The sequence below is a fragment of the Pseudophryne corroboree genome, chromosome 2 (genome assembly GCF_028390025.1).
Source record: "Pseudophryne corroboree isolate aPseCor3 chromosome 2, aPseCor3.hap2, whole genome shotgun sequence".
Classification (NCBI taxonomy): Eukaryota; Metazoa; Chordata; class Amphibia; order Anura; family Myobatrachidae; genus Pseudophryne; species Pseudophryne corroboree.
The window spans coordinates 476,834,537-476,859,313 of NC_086445.1; the positions used below are offsets into that span (position 1 = coordinate 476,834,537).

The 24,777-nt window shown below is 42.2% G+C and overlaps 1 protein-coding gene across 1 annotated transcript in view; it reads left to right on the forward strand.

Moving 5' to 3' along the window:
• The window catches only part of TMEM132E (transmembrane protein 132E), a 733,604-nt gene that overhangs the window by 648,303 nt on the left and 60,524 nt on the right, over positions 1–24,777 (forward strand). The window contains exon 6 of the mRNA XM_063953835.1: positions 10,792–10,997. Within this exon, the coding sequence (XP_063809905.1) occupies positions 10,792–10,997 (206 nt within the window). The remainder of the gene's footprint in view (positions 1–10,791; positions 10,998–24,777) is intronic.

Consider the following 24,777-nt stretch of genomic DNA (forward strand, 5'->3'; position numbering starts at 1 on the left):
AGTTCTGCCTCTGTCACCTAGTAAGACTTCTACAATATCCTGTAGCAACAGTGCAGTGTGGGAGCAAAGGGGTTCAGTGCCTGCAATGTCTCACCAATATACCTGAGGAGAAATCGTCAGTCTCCAGATCTGTGTGCCATATCAGAGCTCCATCTCCGCAAGTCCCACTAAAGCATATAAATCTGGAAAGTTAGAAGCTGACAGACTAAACAGCTGATAGTCAAATGTGTGGCATAGTAATACTCCTTGACGCATTTCTCCAGGTATGCAAACTCTCGGTTTCATCACAAGATATCTGCATCCTATAGTAGGTAGATGCCAATATTGGTACAGTAGGAGTTTGCTCATTATTATGAATAAAATTGTTATTTTATTTTTAAACAACTCTGGTTATGACAGATATCATCTGCAAACAGACAGGGTCAATTACTGTCAGTGACAATATCTGCATGTGTACAGAACTATCTGGGATGAACATTTGCTGAGTTTGTATATAATCACTGAAAACAAGCTTCCAGGCTCCATGTTATTTTGTCCATTATTTGCAATTTATGGCTACGTATTATACTCAGCTATTTCCTGGGTCTACCGATAACAGTGATGTTCTAGAAGTACTGGATTTCCATTAATTCCGAAGAAAATTTGGGAGAAATTTGTTAGTACTTTACAGATAACACAACACAGATACTGACTGTATAGTTGATATAAAAAACTTTAGCACCACCGAGTAATGCAGACAACAGGGTCTGGTTGTCCACTACAAATATGAAAAACACAGCAGTCAGTTCGACAATAAACTTATTGGTGCTTTTCTGTATCATTTCTATTATCGGGATGTACTTAGCATCCCAACGCTCAGGATGCAATCTCCTACTGTGGTTTATTATTTATTCCTATAGTGCACATGCATCATGCAACGTTTTACAGAGAACATTTTTGTTATTTCTAAGCCCCGGTGGATCTTACTATCTATCTGCCCTATCATATCTATCCACATACATGCTAGGGTATAATTTTGGATAGCAGCCAATTAGCCTAATAGTATGTTTTCAGAGTATGGGGGAAAACCCGAGCACTCAGAGGAAAGAAATAGAACACTCCACACTGATCAGCCATAACAGTAATCACTATGCCAATCTTGATAAAACTTAAACTACGACATTCCATGTGATGGATACATCAAATATTCCATGACTCTTTGGTCACGTTTGCACACACATCTTTTACAATCCCTACAGCTGTTCCACCGACCAACCTCCCATCTAAATGCATACAGATTAGGGAAAGATTTCCTGTTTAGTAGTCTCTTCCCCCCACATTTATGCAGCAACACAATCTATTACTGTCTGTTTTACCTGTATTACTTTATGTAAAATTAATTACTTTATAACACTTATAAAGCAGAAAATAAAGCTGAAAAATATCTCTGAACTCTGTACAGATACAATAGCAAATAAGTTATATTCTTTTCTTAAAATAAATAAAAGAAATATAATAGTTAATCTTCTAGTTAGTGTAAAGGCCAGTACTCACCGGCAGATAAGGGGAGAGATGTGTGCTGTGGAACCGCTCAGCACACATCTCCCCCCCCCCCCCCCCCGCTCAGCACAGCGCGATGTGTGCTGAGCATGCGCGGGGGGGGGGGGGGGCGCTCATTTCACCCAGCGGGTGAAATGCCAATCTAGCAGCCAATCTAGGCCAATCTAGCAGCAGCGAAAGCGACGCGCGGGGCCGCACATCGCTATCGCTGTGGGGGTACACATGGAGAGATCTTGCTGAAAATCTAAGCAATCTAGTCAGATTGCTTAGATTATTGCTCCGTGAGTACCCCCCTTAAGTTTCTTGTTTATACAATTTGTAATTAATGCGCTCAAGTGGTAATGCATGTTCTTATGAGCTTAAAATCACAGACGGTCTTCACTAATTATTATGACATGATTACATCAGTAGAAGAATTGCCATAAACAATACATGAATTGTAGACATTTAGGCCCAGATTTATCAAGCCTTGGAGTGTGATAAATTGCACGGTGATAAAGTACCAACCAACCAGCTCCTGTCATTTTTCAAACACAGCGTGTAACATGGCAGTTAGGAGCTGGTTGGTTGGCACTTTATCACTGTGTAATTTATCACTCTCCAAGGCTTGATAAATCTGTGCCTAAAGTTGAAATAATGGGTTTGCATATTAAGTCAATAGGTTATAATATTGTGTGTACTGTTCTACAGTTCTTGTATCTTTCAGTGTCAGGTTTTCTATTTATGCAAGTTCTCACCCTAATAATGCATCACCTTATTAGTGATCTAAAAACTCCATTTGGATGCGTGATGATCAGTTCATAAGGCCAGCTGTAATGACAACTATATATTCTTTTTAAATGAAAAAAGAAGGTACTGTATGAGGTCTCACAACAGACTAGCTGCAGTGATCTGTAATTGGCACAGTACCAGCTAAGTGACTCATCGTCCAGCAGAAGTTTATGTCAGTCTGTGCTTGTGTCTGCACTGGAATTGCTTCCATTTGCACAGTATTAGAACACGTCCTCAATGATATTAGGTATCCATAGATACCTGCAACTTGGTAGATGCAGAGCTTTCATTTCTCAGTATGCTTAGTTAAAATGCATGAAGCTGAATTTATAATACTTTGCTTCTTCTTGTTTAAACAGTCAATTCATTACATAGATTAGCAAGGTCCCATTTAAGGACAAACTAACGTATCAAGATTAGTTTGTGGTGGACATTTTAAATGGAAAACACTGGGGACCTACTGTATGGCGACTATGTAAAAAATAATTTTAAAGCGTGCACATTACTCAGTGTACTTTGATTTTGATTCCCAGTTACAGTATGGGTAGCATCTGTTTGATATGAGTTTTGAAAAGCTCTCACTGTTCAATACAGCAGGAGGCCACTTTCCAGAACTTCATTTTATTTTAAGCACAAGGAAATTGCATTCATTCAGTCTTGGTTAAATTAATGGTGACAACTACCAGCAAAAGGGTCATATAAAAGTGTATTTTAGTCTGATTTAGCATTATCTCTATTGCCATTTTAAAAGCCACAGATAGTCATCAACCTTTACTACTGGTGTCTTTGTAAATCTGCCCCTTAGACAGGGTTCACCTGTAATGGTCAAAGACAGCTGAAGGAGCAGAAAGTAAAAAACTTATATTATTTTTTACAGTAGGCAGGATTGAAACTTTTGGGTGGGATATGCATTCATTTTCACTATTAAAGGTAGAGCCAGGTCATAGATAATAAAATTTAATCTCTACAAAAAGCATGAAATAAATTATTTCTGGAGCATATTTGTGTGCATGTTCTAATTTCCATGCAAGACAGGATTATCTAGATAATAAATGGGAAATAGGAAAACAGGAGACACAAAGAAAATGTAGCATGTAAGGTAGGAATCTATTAAAGCAGAGATTCCCAAACTCCACCATTGAAGTCCAGGTTTTAAGGATTGAATCGAGTTTGAGGATCTCACCCAGTTTGCAACTGCTTCTTTAGGGAACATGGAGGCAGATGTATTAAGCCTGGAGAAGTGATAAAGCAGTAACAAGTGCAAGGTGATAATGCACCAGCCAATCATTACGGGTTTGAAAAATGACAGGAGCTTATTGGCTGGTGTGTTATCACCTTCCACTTATCACTGCTTTATCACTTCTCCAGGCTTAATACATCTGCCCCAGGGAACACGAGACACCATCCAGTTCTCTAAAGGAGCAGTTACGAGCTGGGTGAGCTCCTGTTTAGAACTTCATGCCCCTTTCTTTATTGGCTTAGTATATTTTACACTTTTACAAAGAAAAATGTCTAATGTAGACCTCTTATTGGCTCCGTTCTTTATAGCATCCTATTACAGGATTGACATGCAATTTAATCATTTGTTTTGGGAAGTATTATCATATCAGTAAATGAGGGAGGAAAAAGAAACCATCACCCTCTTTTTGTAAACTAATCCGTTTCACAAACAAATCCTCTAATTAGAATTAGAATTATATTTGAAAAAATGTAGGTGCCTCATTTGATAATACTTTTGCTTGAATAAAATATTTCAACCAACAGTAAAGTAGTTCAAAGGAAATACATTATTCATTTAAACCAGAATCAATTTTTCAAGGCTGATTTCTAAGTTAGTCAGGTTCCCAGGAAAAAAGGTTGTATACCTGTGCTGTCCAGGTTCAGCAGTAAAAGCCTTGCAACGCAAATTGCAGCTTACAGAACAGCTTGTTCCAAACTGCTATGAATGCGCTTTTATTTGTTAGCTGAAAGGTACCATGGATTTACAATTACATTTGTTAAAATGAAAGATATGTCACAATAGCAGAACTTACAGCTCAAACAATGGGCCTTATTCAGGTTTGGTAGCAAACCAAAAAAGTTAGCAATTAGGAATAACCATGGGGGCAGATGTAACATATGCAGAGAGATTTAGATTTGGGTGGGGTGTGTTCAAACTGAAATCTAAATTGCAGTGCATAACCCACCCAAATCTAACTCTCTCTGCACATGTTACATCTGCCTCACCTGCAGTACAACATGGTTGTGCCCAATTGCTAACTATTTTGATTTGCTAATAAACCTGAATAACCCCCATTATACATTCTAAGCTGTCCTTAGGTCAGTTCACAATTTTGTATATAAAAGCTTCCACATTGATACATCTGACAGATATGGAAAAAGGTTGCATCATACTACATAAACCTCCCATTATTGGACCAGCCGCATGTTACATTTGTGTACACTTTACTTTAGATATGAACTGGACTAGAGCAATGGTTCCCAAACTGTGTGTCTAGGTACCCTGCGGTTAGTGGTCCAGGACTATGGTGATCATTCCAAGTTGTTTGCTTGTTGCCATTTTTCGCAACGCAGCGATTAGGTGGAAAATGCGCATGCGCATGATACGCAGCGTACATGCGCTAAGTTATTTTACACAAAACTTTGTAGATTTGCTGGTGTTCGTGCAACGCTTTTCAGTCGCACTGCTGATCGGTGAGTGATTGACAGGAAAGGGGCGTTTCTGGGAGGTAACTGAGCGTTTTCCGGGAGTGTGCTAAAAAACGCAGGCATGCCAGGGAAAAACGCAGGAGTGGCTGGAGAAACGGGGGAGTGGCTGGTCGAACGCAGGGCATGTTTGTGACATCAGACCAGGAACTAAATGGACTGAGGTGATCGCAATCTAGGAGTAGGTCTGAAGCTACTCAGAAACTGCATGAAAATTTTTAGTAGCAGTTCTGCTAATCTTTTCTTCGCTATTCTGCTAAGCTAACATACACTCTCAGAGGGCTGCGGCCTAGCGTTTGCAATGCTGCTAAAAGCAGCTAGCGAGCGAACAACTCGGAAAGAGGGCATATATCAAGTTATTTATGGTCAAAGAGCATTTTTCAAGACAATACACGTTGCCACTCTTGAATTCTTCATAGATATTTGAAGGATCTGTATGGGCAGATACATTAGTAGAACACATGTTTATAACTAAGCTTACTAAAACACAAACACTTGAAGACCTACAAGTCAGAGCAGGGGAGTTTTTTTCTATGTAGTGGGCCTGTGTGCAAATTAAGTGCTTAGGTCATCCCGGTCCCTATTTCCTACAAAAGATGGGGCATGTGTACTAAGCCTTGGAGGGTCATAAAGTGGTAATAGATAAAACTACCAACACATCAGCTACTGTCATTTTTCAAACACAACTTGGAACATGGTAGTTAGGAGCTGATTGGCTGGAACTTTACATCTCTCCACTTTATCACTTTCCATGGCTTAGAACAGTTGTGCTCATAAGTTTACATACCCTAGCAGAATTTGTGATTTTCTGGCCATTTGTCAGAGAATATGAATGATAATTCACAAACTTTTCTTTCACTCATGGTTAGTGGTTGGGTGAAGCCATTTATTGTCAAACAACTGTGTTTACTCTTTAAATCATAATGACAGAAACTACCCAAATGACCCTGATCAAAAGTTTACATACCCCTGTTCTTAATACCGTGTATTGCTCCTTTTAACGTCAATGACAGCTTGAAGTCTTTTGTGGTAGTTGTGGATGAGGCTCTTTATTTTCTCAGATGGTAATGCTGCCCATTCTTCTTTGCAAAAAGTCTCCAGTTCCTGTAAATTCTTGTGCTGTTTTGCATGAACTGCACGTTTGAGATCTCCCCAGAGTGGCTCAATGATATTGAGGTCAGGAGACTGAGATGGCCACTCCAGAACCTTCACTTTATTCTGCTGTAGCCAATGACAGGTCGACTTGGCCTTGTATTTTGGATCATTGTAATGTTGGAATGTCCAAGTACGTCCCATGCGCAGCTTCCGGGCTGATGAGTGCAAATTTTCCTCCAGTATTTTCTGATAACATGCTGCATTCATCTTGCCATCAATTTTGACCAAGTTTCCAGTGCCTTTGTAGCTCACACATCCCCAAAACATCAGCGATCCACCTCCGTGTTTCACAGTAGGAATGGTGTACCTTTCATCATAGGCCTTGTTGACTCCTCTCCAAATGTAATGTTTATGGTTGTGGCCAAAAAGTTCAATTTTGGTCTCATCACTCCAAATGACTTTGTTCCAGAAGGCTTGTCTCTGTGCTGTTTGGAGTATTGTAAGTGGGATGCTTTGTGGCATTTGCGTAGTAATGGCTTTCTTCTGGCGACTCGACCATGCAGCCCATTTTTCTTCAAATGCCTCCTTATTGTGCATCTTGAAACAACCACACCACTTTTTTTCAGAGAGTCCTGTATTTCAGCTGAAGTTATTTGTGGATTTTTCTTTGCATCCCGAACAATTTTTCTGGCAGTTGTGGCTGAAATTTTTGTTGGTCTACCTGACCGTGATTTGGTTTCCACAGAATTCCTAATTTTCCACTTCTTAATTAAAGTTTGAACACTGCTGATTGGCATTCTCAATTGCTTGGATATCTTTTTATATCCCTTTCCTGTTTTATACAGTTCAATTACCTTTTCCCGCAGATCCTTTGACAATTCTTTTGCTTTCCCCATGACTCAGAATCCAGACACGTCAGTGCAGCACTGGATGAAAGATGCAAGGGTCTTTCAGGAGTCCAGAAACTCACTGACCTTTTATACACATACACTGATTACAAGCAAACAGATCACAGGTGAGGATGGTTACCTTTAGTAGCCATTCAAACCCGTTTGTGTCAACTTGTGTGCATGTTATCAGGCCAAAATCTCCAGGGTATGTAAACTTTTGATCAGGGTCATTGGGTAGTTTCTGTTGTCATTATGATTTAAAAAGAGTAAACACAGCTGTTTGACAATAAATGGCATCACCCAACCACTAACCATGAGTGAAAGAAAAGTTTGTGAGTTATCATTCATATTCTCTGACAAATGGCCAGAAAATCACAAATTCCTCTAGGGTATGTAAACTATGAGCACAACTGTACATCTCCCCCAAGGTCACATAGTGGGGTAATATATGTGACCTATTCTTTTCCCACTCTCCCCTTTGTCGCCAATCTTTTTGTATTTGATCCAAGCACTCCTAAAACCCCCAACCCTCCCCCACATTCTAACTTGCTATTGTGTCCAGCCGGTGAGGGTTCTGGTGTTTAAAGCAATTTCTCCCTATGCTTGCTCCGTGTGGGAAGGATCTCTGTACAGGGCATCAATTACCCCCACTTATGAAATAACTGGTCCTCTGAGCCTCCTCTTTGCACCTCAACTATAGAATAGTGCAAGGGGATAGAGAAGATCTAGGGGCTGAAGCACAGCACCTTATATCCATGGGCTGTATGCATAGGTGTCAGGATAAGTGCAGTGATGGGGCAGCTCACCACCCTCCCCAAACATTTGAGAGGCACCAGTCAATGTACTGGGCCACAGGGCGGCTGCCTTCTACTGTAGGGATAGCATGGGCAGTGTCAAGATGAAAATGATCACTTTCTGGCTGCTACACCTCCTCCATCCGTACAGACCTTTTCCACCTGCCTCCAAGGCCCTCCTCCCCCTACACCGAACTCCAGCCTCTATAGTGGGTGGATAATTAATGTAAGCTGGCCCCTTCTCTCGGACCAGCCCTGTGCCCTTCTTACTCCCCAGTTCATATATTCCTCCCCTCTTCTAAGCTCACCCTTCATCATTTTTCTTTCCCCTCCCTCTTCCCCTTGGTTCCAAACACTCCCACCCTCCCCCTCGTGTCACTGATACTTTAGATAGAGATATCTAGATATATCTGTGTTATCAGGTAGGTTGTGTGGCGGGTTACTCCAGCTGCCCCTGAGGGTGTGGCATTTGGTAATTTAGGAGCACCAAAATGAAATTGCACTGACCCCATGGTGGCTGCATACTGAGCCATACTTAAGTTTACTGTAGTTCATATGAATATACTGCAGGCCAGTATATTCATTTATAGCTATTTAAACAGATCACAATATGGGTCTTTATAGTATCATGTAGTACCAAATAAGGAATCTTAAAACAAATTTATAAGTAAAGCTTACAGTACATTTCCATTGTGTAAAATGGTTCTCTAAAAAAAGTTATTACTTTTTTGTCATGTGGGCGCTCATGTACTGTATTTCTTGTCTTTTCTCCATTGTAAAAAACCCAAACTAACAATCGTTGCAAAAACGATTGGTTCCACTTCTTTATTAATTTAATTGTCTATCTCTATACATATGTAACACTGTGTAATAATGTAATAATGTATAAATGTATTAGGTTGTAATGTTTAATAAAATAAGCATACTGGTTGTGTACTGTGTATAAGTATACGGAGTCCCCTGGCTGCATTGTTGCCTATTGTGGGGGGCGCATTGGTAGGGCCTTGGGCTCATGACTATAACCAGCTGTTAGCCGTGAGCCGAGTAAAGAAAAGGGGAGCGCGCTGCCCGGAGGTGAGGGGAGCAGGATCATGCGTTGAATGGAAGGGAGAGGAGAGGCGGTTGGTGGCGCTCTGCGACTCTAGTAATAAAAGCCCATTTCTATACTCAACTAGCATATGGGCTCCGAGCCTAGCCCCTTATGAACTAAAGGGAAGATTAGTGAATATACCCCCTGGCTACTCGTAACTCCTGTCCGGTCATACACCGCCTCTAGTGAACTTATTGTGTTTTGTGAGCTGGAGCAGTGCTAGTGAAAGTCTGCAAACAACCCATCCCTATGAGCCAAGTAAGGTGGTGAGATGCTCCAGAGTTAGAGTGGTAGACTATTGTGCGGGATATACCCTAGAGTTATTTAACTGTCGCTGAAGGATGCGTTATAAAAGTTAACCATGACCCAGATCTGTGTACTTATAATATTCAGATCCCCGGGGCCATCATTGTCAACAGATACCAGTATCATACTGAGCTCATTATTTTTATGGTACCAAGGTATATATATTTTTTGTAATGCATGCAATAACCTATGTATAGGGTAATCTTAAGGGTTTAGAGGACATAGGGGTATATTCAATTGATGTCTAAAGCTGCGGTCTGTCGAAAAGACGGCAGTTTTCGACTTTTTTTTAGGTCTGAAGGGGTTCCAACCTATTCAATATATTCGACAAGTTGAGGAATTCGACTTGTCGAAAAGCACGTGGATCGGCGGAATAGCTGCCGATCCACGTGCTTGTGTCAAAAACGGGGCCAAAACCGCTTTTCGACCAACTCAGTCCGACATAAAAAAATGTCGGACTGAGATGTGGGACCCAGAGGAGGAGAGGGGAGGAGCCGCAGGGAGACAGGGGAGAGCCGCTGGCATATAGGGGAGATCAGCGCTACAGCACAGTGCTGCATCAGGATGTCTCACAGCCGCGCCGCTCACGGCAGCGTCCACCTGGCTCCAGCAAGTGAGGTCATGCGGTGGACACTGCCGTGAGGTCGGTCGGTTGTGTGACATACTCCTGCAGCACTGCTGTAGCGCTGCTCTCCTCCGTCTGCCTGCCGGCTATCTCCGCTGGTCTCCCTACGCCCCGCCTCCTCCTCTGGGTCCCTCATCTCAATTCGACTTTTTAAAAGTCGAATTGAGATGACATTGAATAGGGGTTGTCGGATCCATTCCGACAAATGCATGTTCGAATGGATCCGACCCTAATTAAATATACCCCTAAGCGACAGTAAAGAGCTGAATGAAAATTGTTGCCTGTTGTAGTATTCTGAAAAGGTTATTATAATATAGTGATACAATAAATCTAATCTATTTGCCGTGAGCTGGGACCACGAGTTGACGAAGATCTTCTTATTTCGGCACGACAACCAAAGGTATGTGGTTTATATATTAGCTACATTCTGATACACATATTATTTATTTGGCACCCATCAGGGTTTTCCCAAGCGAACCCATCATAATTGTCCTAGCTTGGGTGGAGGCACTCGCATTTAAGTTAGTCCTAACTCTCTGACTATATCAGTGACCCGTCAGAGGGTGAATCCCGGTATAAATCGGGTTACACATACTACACACAACAGTTACAGGATAACCTTTTTATGAACTGGTGCCCATAACTGTACAGTGTGTCCAAGATAGGATTATTGTAGGGCATTAAAAAAAACCTCATTACTCCTTCAGGTCTTTTCATAATAATAATATGGAGATCTTTGTGAATGCAGTTGCTATAGTTGCTTGCTATTATGGAAGTGCCATTGAGAATTGCATGTAGATGTGTACATCTAAAGCTAAAGTACAATCCTATGCTGAGTCCACAACTAGTTTAGGGCACTCTGCAAATATGCAACAATATATCACTGTACTTCATTCTAGAACATGAATAATATTGTATTTTTATTATCATTCTCTCCACCTCTTTCTCACGCTCTCTTTTTTTCTCTGTTAACAGGTATCAAGCAGCTGTGACTATTTGTTTGTTAGTGGGAAGGAAACCAGGGGATCAATGAATGCCCAAGCTAATTTTACCTATGAACACCTCAGTGCACTACTAGAAATGACTGTATGGGTGCCCAAACTCCCTTTATCCATTGAACTATCTGACTCTAAATTAAGTCAGGTGAAAGGATGGAGAATTCCAATTTTACCAGACAGAAGGTAAGCACTCAGAAATGATATATGTATATTGCACAACTAAATACTAACAAGAAAATATAACGTATTCTTATATGAAATATTATTGAGTTCTGTCGAAATACAAAATGACAGAACGTGAACTTTTATTAATAGAGGATGGAAATGTTTTATATTTTTTAACAAATAAAGGCAACAGACCTAAATTGCCTAAGGTTTTACCAATGAAGGGCCTAATTCAAAGGCGATCGCTGCTACAACAGCGATCGCACTCTGAAGCCCTTTACGCAGTGCGCACGCGCGACTGAGTTTAATGTATCAGGTTATGAACAAGGCTGAGGCTAACTGGGCACTACACATATAGATGTGTCCTCATATATCATTGTTGCAGTCACGCCAAACCAGGGACGCGTGGTGAGGTAAATGGCTGAGGAGGCACTGGCTAGTACCACAGCATTATACACAGATGCAGCAGTATATACTGCTGGAATTTGGTGAGTTTTGCTTAGAGATGTGTGGAAAAGATAGGCCATAGACTTTTTACTCCAGAGTTTCGACTCTAAAAGGGATTAGAATAATACAAAGAAGATACTTTTAATATATTCTTTGTATTGTTCATATACTTTATATAGTCAAAACTCTGGTGTATACAGTAGTATGACAGGAAAGGCTCTGCCTCACCTCACCACACGTCATTGCGCAAAATATCCCTCTTGGCGCGCCAGGTCCAGTGAGACTCTGCTAGCATTGGGTGTCTTTTTTGCAACTGTTTATGGAATTAACTGTGCTGATTAATTTGATATGCGACACCTGTATATCTATGTGCTACAGTTAGATGCTAATGCGAGTAGTCACACAGCTTCAAAAGTATAGCCGCATCACGCACTATTTTTCCATCCATAACTGTTATCATTAGTAATGACACTTACAGCTACCCCATTCTGGGTCGGAAATCTAGATACACCCCTAAAAACTGTCCCATGAGATAGTTCTGTTTCATGTGCCCATATTGTCTCAGAATCACACAGATAAGGATGGATGCATATCTTTTCTCCTGCACATGTATCGTTTGCTAAAACGCATTGTGGCTGTACAGTAATGGAGCTGTGTCTGACTCAGAATAAGGCCACATGTATTGGCCATTTTATATATGTAAGTTAGGGCAACAATGTGAACTGCATTTAGAAAGCACATCATCAGCATAATGTAAAGCACTTTGGCTTTGTGTTTTATGCCTTCCGAAGCACTTCAGCGTGAAAACCTGTTTCCTGTCTTGTACAGTCTAGAAGTGTACTTAGAACAGAAAGGGGGGAATTCAATTGTTATTTGTCATGGCCGCCACTAGATGGTGCCCAGAAAAGTAATTAAATTGTTTCTCTCAGCCACGCATACTGCCAGGGGGGACACATTTCAGCTCACAGCCTCCTGAGATGCGAGCTGAAATGTGCGAGAACACTGTGGTTTGGGCGCTCAACTTATTACTACAAAAAATTGTAGCAATAGACAAAAAAGTTGGACACAATGCATAAAGCTCAAAATGGCTGAGCTACAGGACAAAATCATTTTTGATGATGTTACATGCCTTAACTCGTGTTGGTTGCCTAGATTTTTGCCACAGTGCATCGATTTGTGGAACAAGAAGTGGACTTTGTTGAACAATATGGGCTTGTTTCTTACTAAGAAGTGCGGGTTGCCGGCTGATCTCGGACATTGTTTTAAAGGGACAATCAATTACATGGCATGGTTTTGCCTTGTAAGTGATTGCCCCTTTAAAAAAACGTTTGAGATCGGCCAGCATCCCACACCTTCAGCAATCTCGGATGCCATTGTATCCACCGAATGTATGTTATTGGGAGCAGGGATTGTTTTCAGTTTTTTACTACAATGGTAACTGTATGGTGACTGCACAGAGCACTACTGCAGCATACCTTACTTCCAGCTGGATCCCAGCACTAACTTCAGCAAGCAGGCTCAGCTTGAGATCCAGAACAGGAGCCTGTCGGTGTCTGCAGCAGGATCTCAGCGATGATGACAGGTAGGCCCAGCAGGATGGCCGCTCAGGAATGACCTTACACACCCCAAGCTGCGGTCAGCAGGAGGTCAGGGAGTGGGAGTCCATCAGTGGTTGCTGAGAGATGCACACCCATTTACCTGATCCTCGGGGCGCTATTGAAACATGGGGCCCGGTACCGGTGTTCCCATTTGACCCCCTGTCGCTGGGCCTGCCGATGCCCACAGAGTTAAGCAATCTTGCAATACTGCACAAGCCAAAATTCCTCACATGCATTTCACAGGGCGTACACATAGGCACTGTTGCAATAGAGATGTGCTGTATCTATAAGGTATGTATTATAAAAGTGCTGGGCTATCCTGGGTGGTGACTGGGAGGTGGCAAAACAGATGCACGGAGATGGTCCATCTTATGGGCGTGTATAGGAGTGTCATAGGTGTGTCACAGAAGAGTTTGAGGACTCAGGGGGCCATTCAGACCCGATCGCACGCTGCCTTTTTTCGCAGCCATGCGATCGGGTCTGACTAGCGCATGCGTATGAACCGCAATGCGCAGGCGCGTCGGCCGCCGGTGACAGGGATCGCTGGGCAGCTACAGAACTAATGAAGAAAGCGATCGCACCGGCGATCGCAAGAAGATTGACAGGCAGAAGGTGTTCGTGGGCGGCAACTCACCGTTTCCAGGGAGTGTCCAGAAAAACGCAGGCATGCCCAGCCGTTTGAAGGATTCCTGTCGTCAGCACCGGCCCAGATCGTTGCAGCGGCTGAGAAAGTCCTGGGCTGTGCAGAAACTGCACAGCCGATCGCACCCCTGCACAGCGATTACCCCCTGTAGGCGGCGATAACCTGGTCGCAGCAGTGCAAAAAACAGCCTGCGTGTGACCAGGTCTGAATTAGGCCCTCAGATGTTCAGTCTTTCACTTTAGAGGCCATACTCAGAAATCTGCTCCTGCCATAGGGATGGTTTTGATTGTGTGACCGTTGGTGGTGTATAAAGATGCACTAGTCAGTATTACATAGTCTTTGAATGCTGACAGTGGGCACCTCTGTCCTTGCATTTTCATACACATGAATGTACACCAGGGAAGGACTTTGTAGCAGTATTTGTATAAAGTTACAGATGGGCGACCACCAAAAGACACAGCCGCCTCAAAAAACAAGACTTTTTGCTGTGTTCAACATGTGTTCACGCAATGGGGAACACCTAGCTTCCCCTCTCAGGTGCATTCACATTTGGTTTGGTTTCAGTTGAAAATTTCTACTGGGCCACACGAAAGATCTTCCATTTTTGTTTAACAAATTATGTAAATAAGAAATCTAGTTTCAGTTGTGCTAGCCTGTTGTAAATGACTACCAGTGAGTAATGCAAATGAAATTGCATAGTAGATAATGAGCTTAGATAGGTTTGCTGATTACATATCTTAGAAAAAACACCTTCTATTTGAATAATGCTTGTTTTCCCCTAAAGTAATAGCAAAATGCACTGGAATAATCTCAGATGTATAATTTGCTAATATGAAGCAGTTTGCAGAAAAAAAAATGTGAATTTGTGTAATGCTTGCTTTTCATTATGAAGGCCATAATATAGGTTGAATTAGTTATAACATTATTTTTCTGCTTAACAGCCAATATTTGGAATTGTAAATTGTGGCTTTAGTAAAAATGGAAAATGTTGATCTACATTGTTGTTGTTGCAGATAGAAAGCTGAAAAGCCCACACAAAATTAGACTGGTAAAACTTCCCCCTCAGTGCTTATAAAGTGTTAGCTCTATGCTGTCATTATGCACTATAGTCACAGGTACCCATGTCCTCAGAGACACACCCCTGTGTTCCCCATTCCAACACGCAGCTACGCACTGGTATTTTAAACATAAGAAAATTCCAATTTCTCCTCTTCAATTTTCTGCACCGCTGCTTTCTAGTGATTTCAGCCAGGAGGAAGATCAGTAAGTTTGTTTTTCAAGAGAGAGACTAGAAATGGATTAATTTTTTCCACTTAACTCCTTTTTGCTTGAACCAGTTGTCTATTTGTCACTACAAATGCACAATTGTTTTTTAAACAAATATATAAAAATAACATTTTTGACTGGCTCCCACATTGTGTGTTTGAAATCTGTGGCTGCATTCTGTGTTTTGACCTAGCTTAACTTCATGCATTTGAGGCTAGGACTTTTACTGAGCACACGAATTTCACCTCCTGTCTTAAAGGGCTGGTGCTGGATCATGAATGCTAAAGCCAATTCAAGTCTCTCCATCTGCCGGCTGTAATTCTTACTCCAGAGATGCTTTTGTACCTGTGAATAAATCACACTAAAAGCAAGGAGAATAAGCTCTGTTCAGGGAGGCTCTCTGCACTTTAATGTAATGTTTTCCAATTTCAAGTCCTCTTGCAAAAGTCTACTCACAAGGCACAGCAAGAGAAAGGCAGTAACTATGGTTTTATGGGAATAGTTATGTTATGGACTGGAAGAAACAGTATTGCGTCCTCCAGACAAGTTTTATACTGATCCAAACAGAAATATTCCTAGAACAATATAGTTGAAGGATATTGATCAACTCTCGGAAAAAAAAATAGTATAAATCAGTGTAATCTTACACAAGAAAACCAGAAAAAGAAAAAAAATCCAAGCTGCAATATAAATTGGTTCTCTTCTTTAACGATTTAGGCTAATAGAACATAAATTTATGCAGCAAGGCAGTTTTGCATTAGCAATTTTTGATCATTAGTCTTTGCCACCTTCAAATAAATAAATTCGCATTTTTTACAGTTTGACTTTGGATTTGCCTATGGCAGTCCCAGATTGTTCAAAGACCATGTGCAGTGGCAGAAATGTGTCAGAAGAGTCAGTGCAGTAATATTACATATTGAATAATGCAGTCATTCAGAAAGTGCAAATCTCTGTTTATTCTCCCTTTCACATCGCACAAATAACCCGGTATCGACACGGCATATTGCCGTGTCGAAATGGGTCAGTGTGCGATGTGAAAGCTCCTTTTCAGAATTAGCGGGTCGCCTGACCCGGTAATTCAACCCGGTAAAAAAGAAGGGTTATTACCGGGTTGATTACCGGGTCAGGCGCAGTGTGAATGGGAGCCGTTCCGATGCGACACGGCTCCCATTCACAGCATAGGGAGAGGTGGCGCAGGAGATGAGCTCATCTCCCAGCGCCGCCTCCACCCCCGCCCCTGCTGCTGCTGCGCCCTCCGCTGCTATGGCAACCGACCCGGTATATTGCCGGGTCGGAAAGCCAGCAACGGAGCGCAAATGCTGGATCCCACCCGGTAAGTACACGTTTCTCTTACTGGGTAGGATCCGGCATTTGTGATCTGAATGCAGCATAAAGGACATGACAGAAGAGAAAGAGAGAGAGAGGTGCAATAAATAGAAGAATGAAGCGCTAGGTCTAATTGTTAATCATTTTTGTTAAATATCTAAACCAGCAATGAGATGGTCAATTTAAATTTCTCACAAACTGGAAATAATATTTCCCTATTAAATATTACTATTTAATAAAAGTTAATCCCTCTTTCTAAGTCCATCTAAATTAATAGGTAATATGATAGGCAAGTATAATTTTTTTAATTAAGTTTTAAGTATCATCACATTTCTGTCTTTCCGGAGAAAAGAAGGAAGACAAACGCACTCTCTCTTTCCACTGTGCAAACATTGCAGACCAGTAGAATTGCAGAAGAATTAAATCCTATAAGACATGTGGTTAATGTGTTTCAAGGGAAATCATATAAAATTAATGTGATTTCTTTTAATTGGTCCAGCAACACTAATGCACTAAACGTACATTGTAAAATGAGAAAAAAAGAGGAGGAAGGAATGGTTTTGATTTGGCTAGCAGATGGAAATTGCTTTGCATACTTCTACTTTTTTTTCTGATTGTGCGGAGAGGCACAGTGACTTTCTACTTCCATTTTGCTTTTTTGGGGGGTCATTTAGAGTTGGACATACTTTCATCCAAATGTACATGTAACATGCGTGTAGCAAATGTACATATATACATATTTATTTTAATTTACACATATCATAAGATACATCAGGGCCGTAACTAGGGGGGCTAAGGGGGCATGCGTCCCGGGTTCAGGATTTGAAGGGGCGCCAAGGAGTTACAGAGGAGCAGGGTTTTTTTTTTAAACCGGCAGTACTGTGCTGTTCCATTGAGACAGCAGACAGCTCCCGGGGCAATGTCTCTGACCCACCTGTCTGCCCGCAGCTGGCTCTGATGCTGTGCGGGTGAGCTCCAGTACCTGGGATCTCTCCTGTGCCGGCTACTGTCTTAAACTCTCTTCTTTGCCATATAGTGCTGCGACTGGCGATTGGTGCACCGTACAAGCTATAGAAGTGCACCGTGCTCCCAGTTAGCAGCATCAAACTCCGCTTTGCCTTCCAGATGGGGGGGGGGAAATTTGGTGTAGCTTATAGGGGGGTGTAGTGTAGTGATGTAGAGCACCATATAGGGTATGTAGTGTAGTAATGTATTGCAGTATATAGGGGCATGTAGTGCACTGATGTGTTGTAGCATATAAGAGGATGTAGTGTAGTGATGTAGTGTAGCATATAGAGTATGTAGTGCAGTGCATAGGGGCATGTAGTGTATTGAGGTAGTTCAGCATGTAGGTGATGTTGTATAGTGATGTAGTGCACTGGATAGGGGAATGCAGTGCAGTGATGAAGTGTTATGATATAGTGCAATGTATGGAGACACACAGAGGAGCATGTAGTTGAACAACACACTGGCGGGGCATGTGACGCATAGGGAATTTGAGGCACATAGGTGAATATTGTCCAATAGTATCCACTTTTTTCAAAATTTTTGATAATCTGATTATGTTAGTCTGACAGGGTTTGCGTTGTTTTTTTAAAATTATTATTTGGGAGGGGGGATTGGAGCACCAAATTACTGCCTCGCCCCGGGTGACGAAAATCCTGGATACATAAAACTAAAAATACATGTGGTATGCAAAAGGCATCAACATATCATTTATGACACATTTAAAGAACACCAAGCTATATATTTTAAACTTGAAGAACTTTGAAATCTTGAGTTTAAGTTAAGAAGAGATGAAGGAAGATATCAATTGTACTTGTATTGTTAATTTATAAAAAGACATACATCTTCTCAGGCAGACTTCCTGGCAGTGAATTATCTATTGCATTTGAAAGCAATGCTTTCTACAGATCTATTTGTGTAAACTTTTAATTCAACATCATTTAATGCTCTCTAAATAAAACCAGCATTTGTTAGACAGGCTGAAGCATATAACAAAAAGTACAAAAGGTTAGTTGTGCAGTCACCTTCTAACAAGGAAATGCTGCTAGTAATACTAAGGCAATACTCTTATAAGGCAAAAATAGTAATAGAATGCATTGCCCCTCACAAAATGCACTGCCCTAGATGCAGGGGTTAAAGTGAGCAGGAATGCGGCGGAACTACGTTCCGTCATTTCCACTTGGAGACGGAACGCAGTTCTGCCTCCTCCTGCTCACCTAACCCAATGTGTGTCCGGCGCTGCAGGGAGATGCCGAGCGCCCGCTGAGATTGTGTTACCAGCGGGCGCCCAGCTCCCTCTCCACAGCGGAAGCCAGCGGCAGGAGCTCACTACTGAGCTCCAGCTTCTGGCTCTCAGCTCTGTCAGAGTGCGCTATGGGAGAGACGTCATGACGTCTTTCTCAGGGGTCTTTCACACTAGGCAGTTTTCACCGGTCGGCAAAAAGCTGGACTGCTTTTTGCCTTGCAGTGTTTTCAATGATATATGAAAACACACTGCTTCTTTCACACAGCATGGCCCCAGCCCGGCTGCCAGGTTGCAGCCGGAAATATCCACTGAAAGGTCCGGCTGCCGTGCCGGGGCCATCCCGTCTTTGTAGGCAGAGTACCGTGTGTGTGAATGGGAGCTTTCACACATGTTTTTTTTGCCGCTGCCATCGCTGCTGCTGCGCATACGCACAGCATTAAACACGGCTCAAAGCCGTTGTGTGTGAAAGACCCTGCCGGATGGCAACAACCCGAAGTTTGTCCGGCTTTTTGCCATCCGGTGAAAACCAGGTAGTATGAAACAGCCCTCATAGTTCTGAGCAGCAGCGCCAGGAAGACTGCAGCGGTCGGACGCGGGAGCAGAGCTTGGTGAGTATGGTGGGTTTTTTTTTTATATGTGAGTGCTTCTACTGGGGGAAAACTACTGAGGGCAAGCTATAAAGGGGCAAACTACAAGGGGGCTAACTACTGGGGGCAAACTACAGGGGGGCATTACTACTGGGGGCATAACTACAGGGGCATTACTACTTGGGGACATTACTACTGGGGGCATAACTACAGGGGCATTACTACTTAGAGACATTTCTACTGGGGGCATAACTACAGGGGGATTACTACTTGGAGTCATTTCTGCTGGGGGCAAACTACTGGGGATAACTATAAGGGGCAAACTACAGGGAGGCTAACTACTGGGGGCATTACTACTTGGGGACATTGCTACTCGGGGCAAACTACAAGGGGGCAAACTACAAGGGGGCAAGCTACTGGGGGCAAACTACAAGGGGGCTAACTACTGGGGTAAAACTACAGGGCGCATTACTACTGGGGGCATAACAACAGGGGCATTACTACTTCGGGACATTACTACCTGGGGGCAAAGTACAACGGGGCAAACTACAGGGGGGGCTAATTTACTGGGGGTATAACTACAGGGGCTAAACTACTGGGGGCATAACTACAGGGGCTAATCTACAGGGGGGGCATTATTACTGGGGGCATTACTACAAGGGGACTAAACTACTGGGGGCATTACTACTTGGGGCTAACTACTGGGGGCTAAACTACTGTGGGCTAAACTACAAGAGGGCTAAACTACTAGGGGCATAACTACAGGGGCTAAACTACTGGGGGCATTACTACTTGGGGCTAAACTACTGGGGGCATTACTAACTGGGGCTAACTACTTGGGACAAACTACATGGGGGCTAAACTACAGGGACAAAACTACTGGGGGGCTAAACTACTGGGGGCATAACTGCAGGGGATAAACTACAGGGGGCATTACCACTGGGGCTAAACTACATGGGACAAACTACATGAAGGCTAAACTACTGGGAGCATTACCACTGGGAGGCTAAACTAAAGGAGGGTAAACTACTGGGGTCATAACTGCAGGGGCATTATCACTGGGGGCTAAACTACTGGAGGCATAACTACTGGGGCTAAATAACTGGGGGCATTACTACAGGTGACATTACTACTGGGGGCAATACTACACAGGGGCATTACCATTAAGGGCATTACTAATGGGAGCACTACTGATGAGGGCATTGTAAAGGGGGCACTTCATATGAGGCATCACTCCTGGGGACATAAGAGGCACTACTACTGGGGGCATTGCATAAGGTGCACCACTACTATGGGCTCCATATAAGGAGCACTACCAGTGTGGGCACTATCAGTACAGTGGACATTGCATAAGGAGCACTACTACTGTTGGCATTGTATTACGGGGTGCTGCTACTGTGGGCATTGTGTATTAGGGGTGCTACTACTGTGGGCATTATTACTGTTGTGTGATCATGCCCCTTTTTTGAGACTACACCCCCTTTTTTTTGGGGGGGGGGGGGGGGGTGCGCAATACCTATATTTCATGGGCGCCGGGAGGAGGGGGGGGGGATGAGTTCCACCACCTCTCTACAACCACTGTAAGCACTGCCTAGATGGTATATGATGCATAGTTGGTCTTTATTATAAATGCAGTTTCTAATATAATACAAACATGTTCACACTATAATTTTTACACACTATAGTGGAATAATATAAAGTGCCATACAGTAGATTACATTGGTGCAGCAAGATTGCAATAGTATGCAACAGGGTAGACACACCAGGTGGGGTAAAACAAATTATTGAGGATCTAGGTAGACTACAGCAAGGCTCTAGTGGTCAAGGCTCTAATGGTCAAGAGCAAGGCAATTACTGTTTAATGCCAAAAAAATGCAAAATCATGCGCTTGGGTCTCAAAAACCCACAAATATACACAGTATTAATGGTACTATACTGGAAACTACTGAGGAGAAAAGGGATCTAGAAATCACTATTTCAAGTGACTTAAAGGCAGGTAAGCAATGTAATAAAGCAATGCGGAAGGCTAGCCAGATGCTTGGTTGCACAGGGAGAGAAATCAGTAACAAAAAGAAAGAAGTAATAATTCCACTGTATAGGTCATTGGTACGGCCTCATGTAGAATACTGTGTTCAATTCTGCAGGCCATATCTTTCGAAGGATATTAATACATTAGAGACTGTACAAAGAAGAGCAACAAAAATGGTGCATGGCCTACAAAAGTTTGGAGCAGAGAAGGGAAAGGGGGGACATGATAGAAACTTTCAAATATATCAAGGGTTTTAACAAAGTCCAGGAAGGAAACATTCTTTAAATTAAGAGAAGCATTAGAACACGAGGACATGCACTGAGACTGGAGGGAGGTAGGTTCAGGGGAATTTTGAGGAAAACTACTTCACAGAAAGAGTAGTGGACAAGTGGAATAGCATCCCATCAGAGGTGGTAAAAAGTAAGACAGCAGAGCAATTGAAACATGCATGGGATAGACATACGAATATCCTTACAAAGAAATAAGGATCAAATAAGGTTTGAGGTAAAATATGGTAAAAAAGGGGCAGACTAGATGGGACAAGTGGTTCTTATCTGCCGTCACATTCTATGTTTCTGTGTTACAATGCCTAGTCTCCCTGGAAAGTCCCAAGATTTCTGGGATTTCTCTCTGATGTTTGGAAACCCTCCTTTGTTATAGAATTTGACTGCCGATAAGAACCACTTGGCCCATCTTGACTTTTTATTTTTGGTCAGAAGCCAAGGAACCTACCAGTATATTTTTGGATTGTTAGAGGAAACCGGAGTACATGGACGAAAGCCACGCAAGCATGGGGTATATATATAAACTCCACACAGTTAGGGCTATGGTGGTAATCAAGGCCATGATCTCAGTGCTGTGAGGCAGTAATGTTAACCATTACACCATCTATACTGCCCTGACATCGTCCGTGTCCTGCCCATTGTCCTAGAGATGTGGTTGGGGTGGGTGCTCCATGAGGGGATTCTGTGAATTATGTCATCATGGCCATTCGACATTATTCCACAATCTGAGACATTCTGAAATGTGAAATGGGGCTATGATTACATAAATTGTGTTACCATGCCCCCTACACTTGCCTCTTCGAAATTCCCAATGAGATCCCCCAAAAGTAGGCATGTACAGTATAACTATACAATGAAGATAATTAACTAACTACAAAAGAGGCAAGCTCTCTGTGTTGCATTGTGTGCAAATATGACTACTTTCCCACCTGGAATATTTCAAACGACACACACTCCACAGTTTTTGGATCAGCCCTTTCATCCATTTAATGGTTTCTGTTTTTCTCCTAAAACAATGCTCAGTTTAGTTTATGATTTATGCTTATTGTTAGAGCAAGGAGACATCTGTACTGTTCTCACTACACTTTTGTGTATTTTAATATTTGTATTACATTGGTGGAATTTATACTAGAAATGTTCAAGCTTCTAATCCCAAAAACCTTTTTGATCCATTTTAATCTCTAAGGCACCACACCAAAACCACCACTAAAGATTCTGAAACAGTCAAGTATTGGTGTTGCCTATAACAACAGATTCTGTGTATAATTTTTTTTCCCGAATGCAATGCAGAAATGATAAAGTGGTTGCTTTGGGCAACATTCCCACTATTCATTTTAAGAAGCTTTAGTAAATGTACCTCATTATCTTCTGCATTGGTTATTGCAATAATCCCCTAAACAGGCTTTCATGACTAATTGAATGCGGTGGATAGACTAATTTCCTTGCAAAATGTTGTTCTGCTTTTCCGCTCTGTCAGTCCCTGTATTGGTTCCCTGTTTTTTTACAGAATTTAATATGAAATACTTCTTCTTACCTATACTGTAAGGCTATCGATAAAATACAGCTACGTCCATCTCTCTCAAAACATCTCCTATCTCAACCCAACTGCTCTGTGCAGATCTCTCCGACATACTCATAAACTGCTACTGGCCCTCATTCAGCATACTCTAGATTGCATTTGTAAAGCTGCTCGCAGATAAAGGGGAGAGAGCTTTCCTGAAACGCGTTGAAGCCGTTCTTTTCTGAGGTTGAAGCCATGCGGAGGAGCTACCTGGTAGGATTTGGGACAGTCTTGCTATCATCACTTTACAGATCCTTTTGTTGCACAGTTTAATTTGAAGATCAAAGATACCTTTATGTGCATGCGGGATAGGATCCACATGTGAGTGTCTTTCCAAAAGCCTTTCTGAACACAGAAAAGTTTTGCATATCCTTGCCTGGTAAAAGATACCTTTACGTGCACACGAGAAAGAAACTTAATGTAAGTGTCAGATCAGCAGAGAGAGAGAGAGAAGGATCATCAGAACTGGATTTGTTTTATATGTCCAGGGAAAGTGTGATTATTACATTTTAATCGCAGTAATTCATTCATATATGCTTTGGATATTTTAAGCGCTGGTTTTTGGTTCATACAGTTGGATTCTTTTGAGTCTCCAGGGTGTACTCTTTACCTATAACCAGCAGCTATTTCTGTAATAAAAGCGCAAGGCTGTTTTCATTTTCTTTGAGCTTTGCAAATGCGATCCATAGTAATGCAAATGCACTAGGAGATGTTAAACACCTCCTTTCTGCATTTGCGATCCCAGCGCTGTGACCACATCATAGCCTGGGATCAACATTGTCAAACAGAAAAAAAGAAGAAATCTTTTGCTGCGCCTGTGTCTGACAATTATTCAATAAGTCAGTCTTAATGACACAAACCTGGAATTACTGGTGCAAAAGGTACGTTCGCCACTATAAGGAGTTGTGTGATACTCCTACCAACAAGACCAGAGAGAAAGATTAATAGGGGCGCTCATAACATTTATACACCATAAATATCCAGGTTCTGTTACAACCAAAGAATCAAAATACATTTATAAAATAAATATTTATTGTTCACAATAATTCAATAGAAATACCACTTGATTAAAACAGATTCATGGATAATAATAATCATATCTCACTGATTCACCACATACAAACACACAAATTATGTGAGCTGTTCCGATAATTACTGTAACAATAAAGCTCACTGAATGGCTGATAGAGAGTTCAGATGTAACTATATGTTCCACTTCTTATGAAACACTGTTGCCAAAACTGCTGAATAAAGTTCATGAATAAGACACAGTTACTACACGTGTAGCCGCGGTATACTCTGTGATATAGAAACAGTTGAAATGGACGATTTCAAAAGAAGTAACCGGCATGTGATAGCAGTAGTATAGAAGTGTGGAAGATTACCTCTCCATATGGGCTGGTGAACCCGAGCGTCCCCGGGTGAGTCCAGATCTTGCCCAATGTGTTGTGAAACTGGAGGGTGCGTAACGTATATTAGTAAGTGTACGGAACCACACTCATGCGAGCTCAATTACCCTGAGGGTGCTTCACCCAATTGACGCTGCAGGGATTTGTGGAGAGAGCAGGTGTGCGACTAACTGAGGGATGGCGGGTGCTTCACCCAATTGACGCTGCAGGGATTTGTGGAGAGAGCAGGTGTGCGACTAACTGAGGGATGGCGGGTGCTTCACCCAATTGACGCTGCAGGGATTTGTGGAGAGAGCAGGTGTGCGACTAATTGAGGGATGGCTGCCACACAAATCCGGCTGTATTAGTGTGCCTCTTCCGAGACTCCCTGGACGTGCACCGTCCGCCGGTGGTCAAC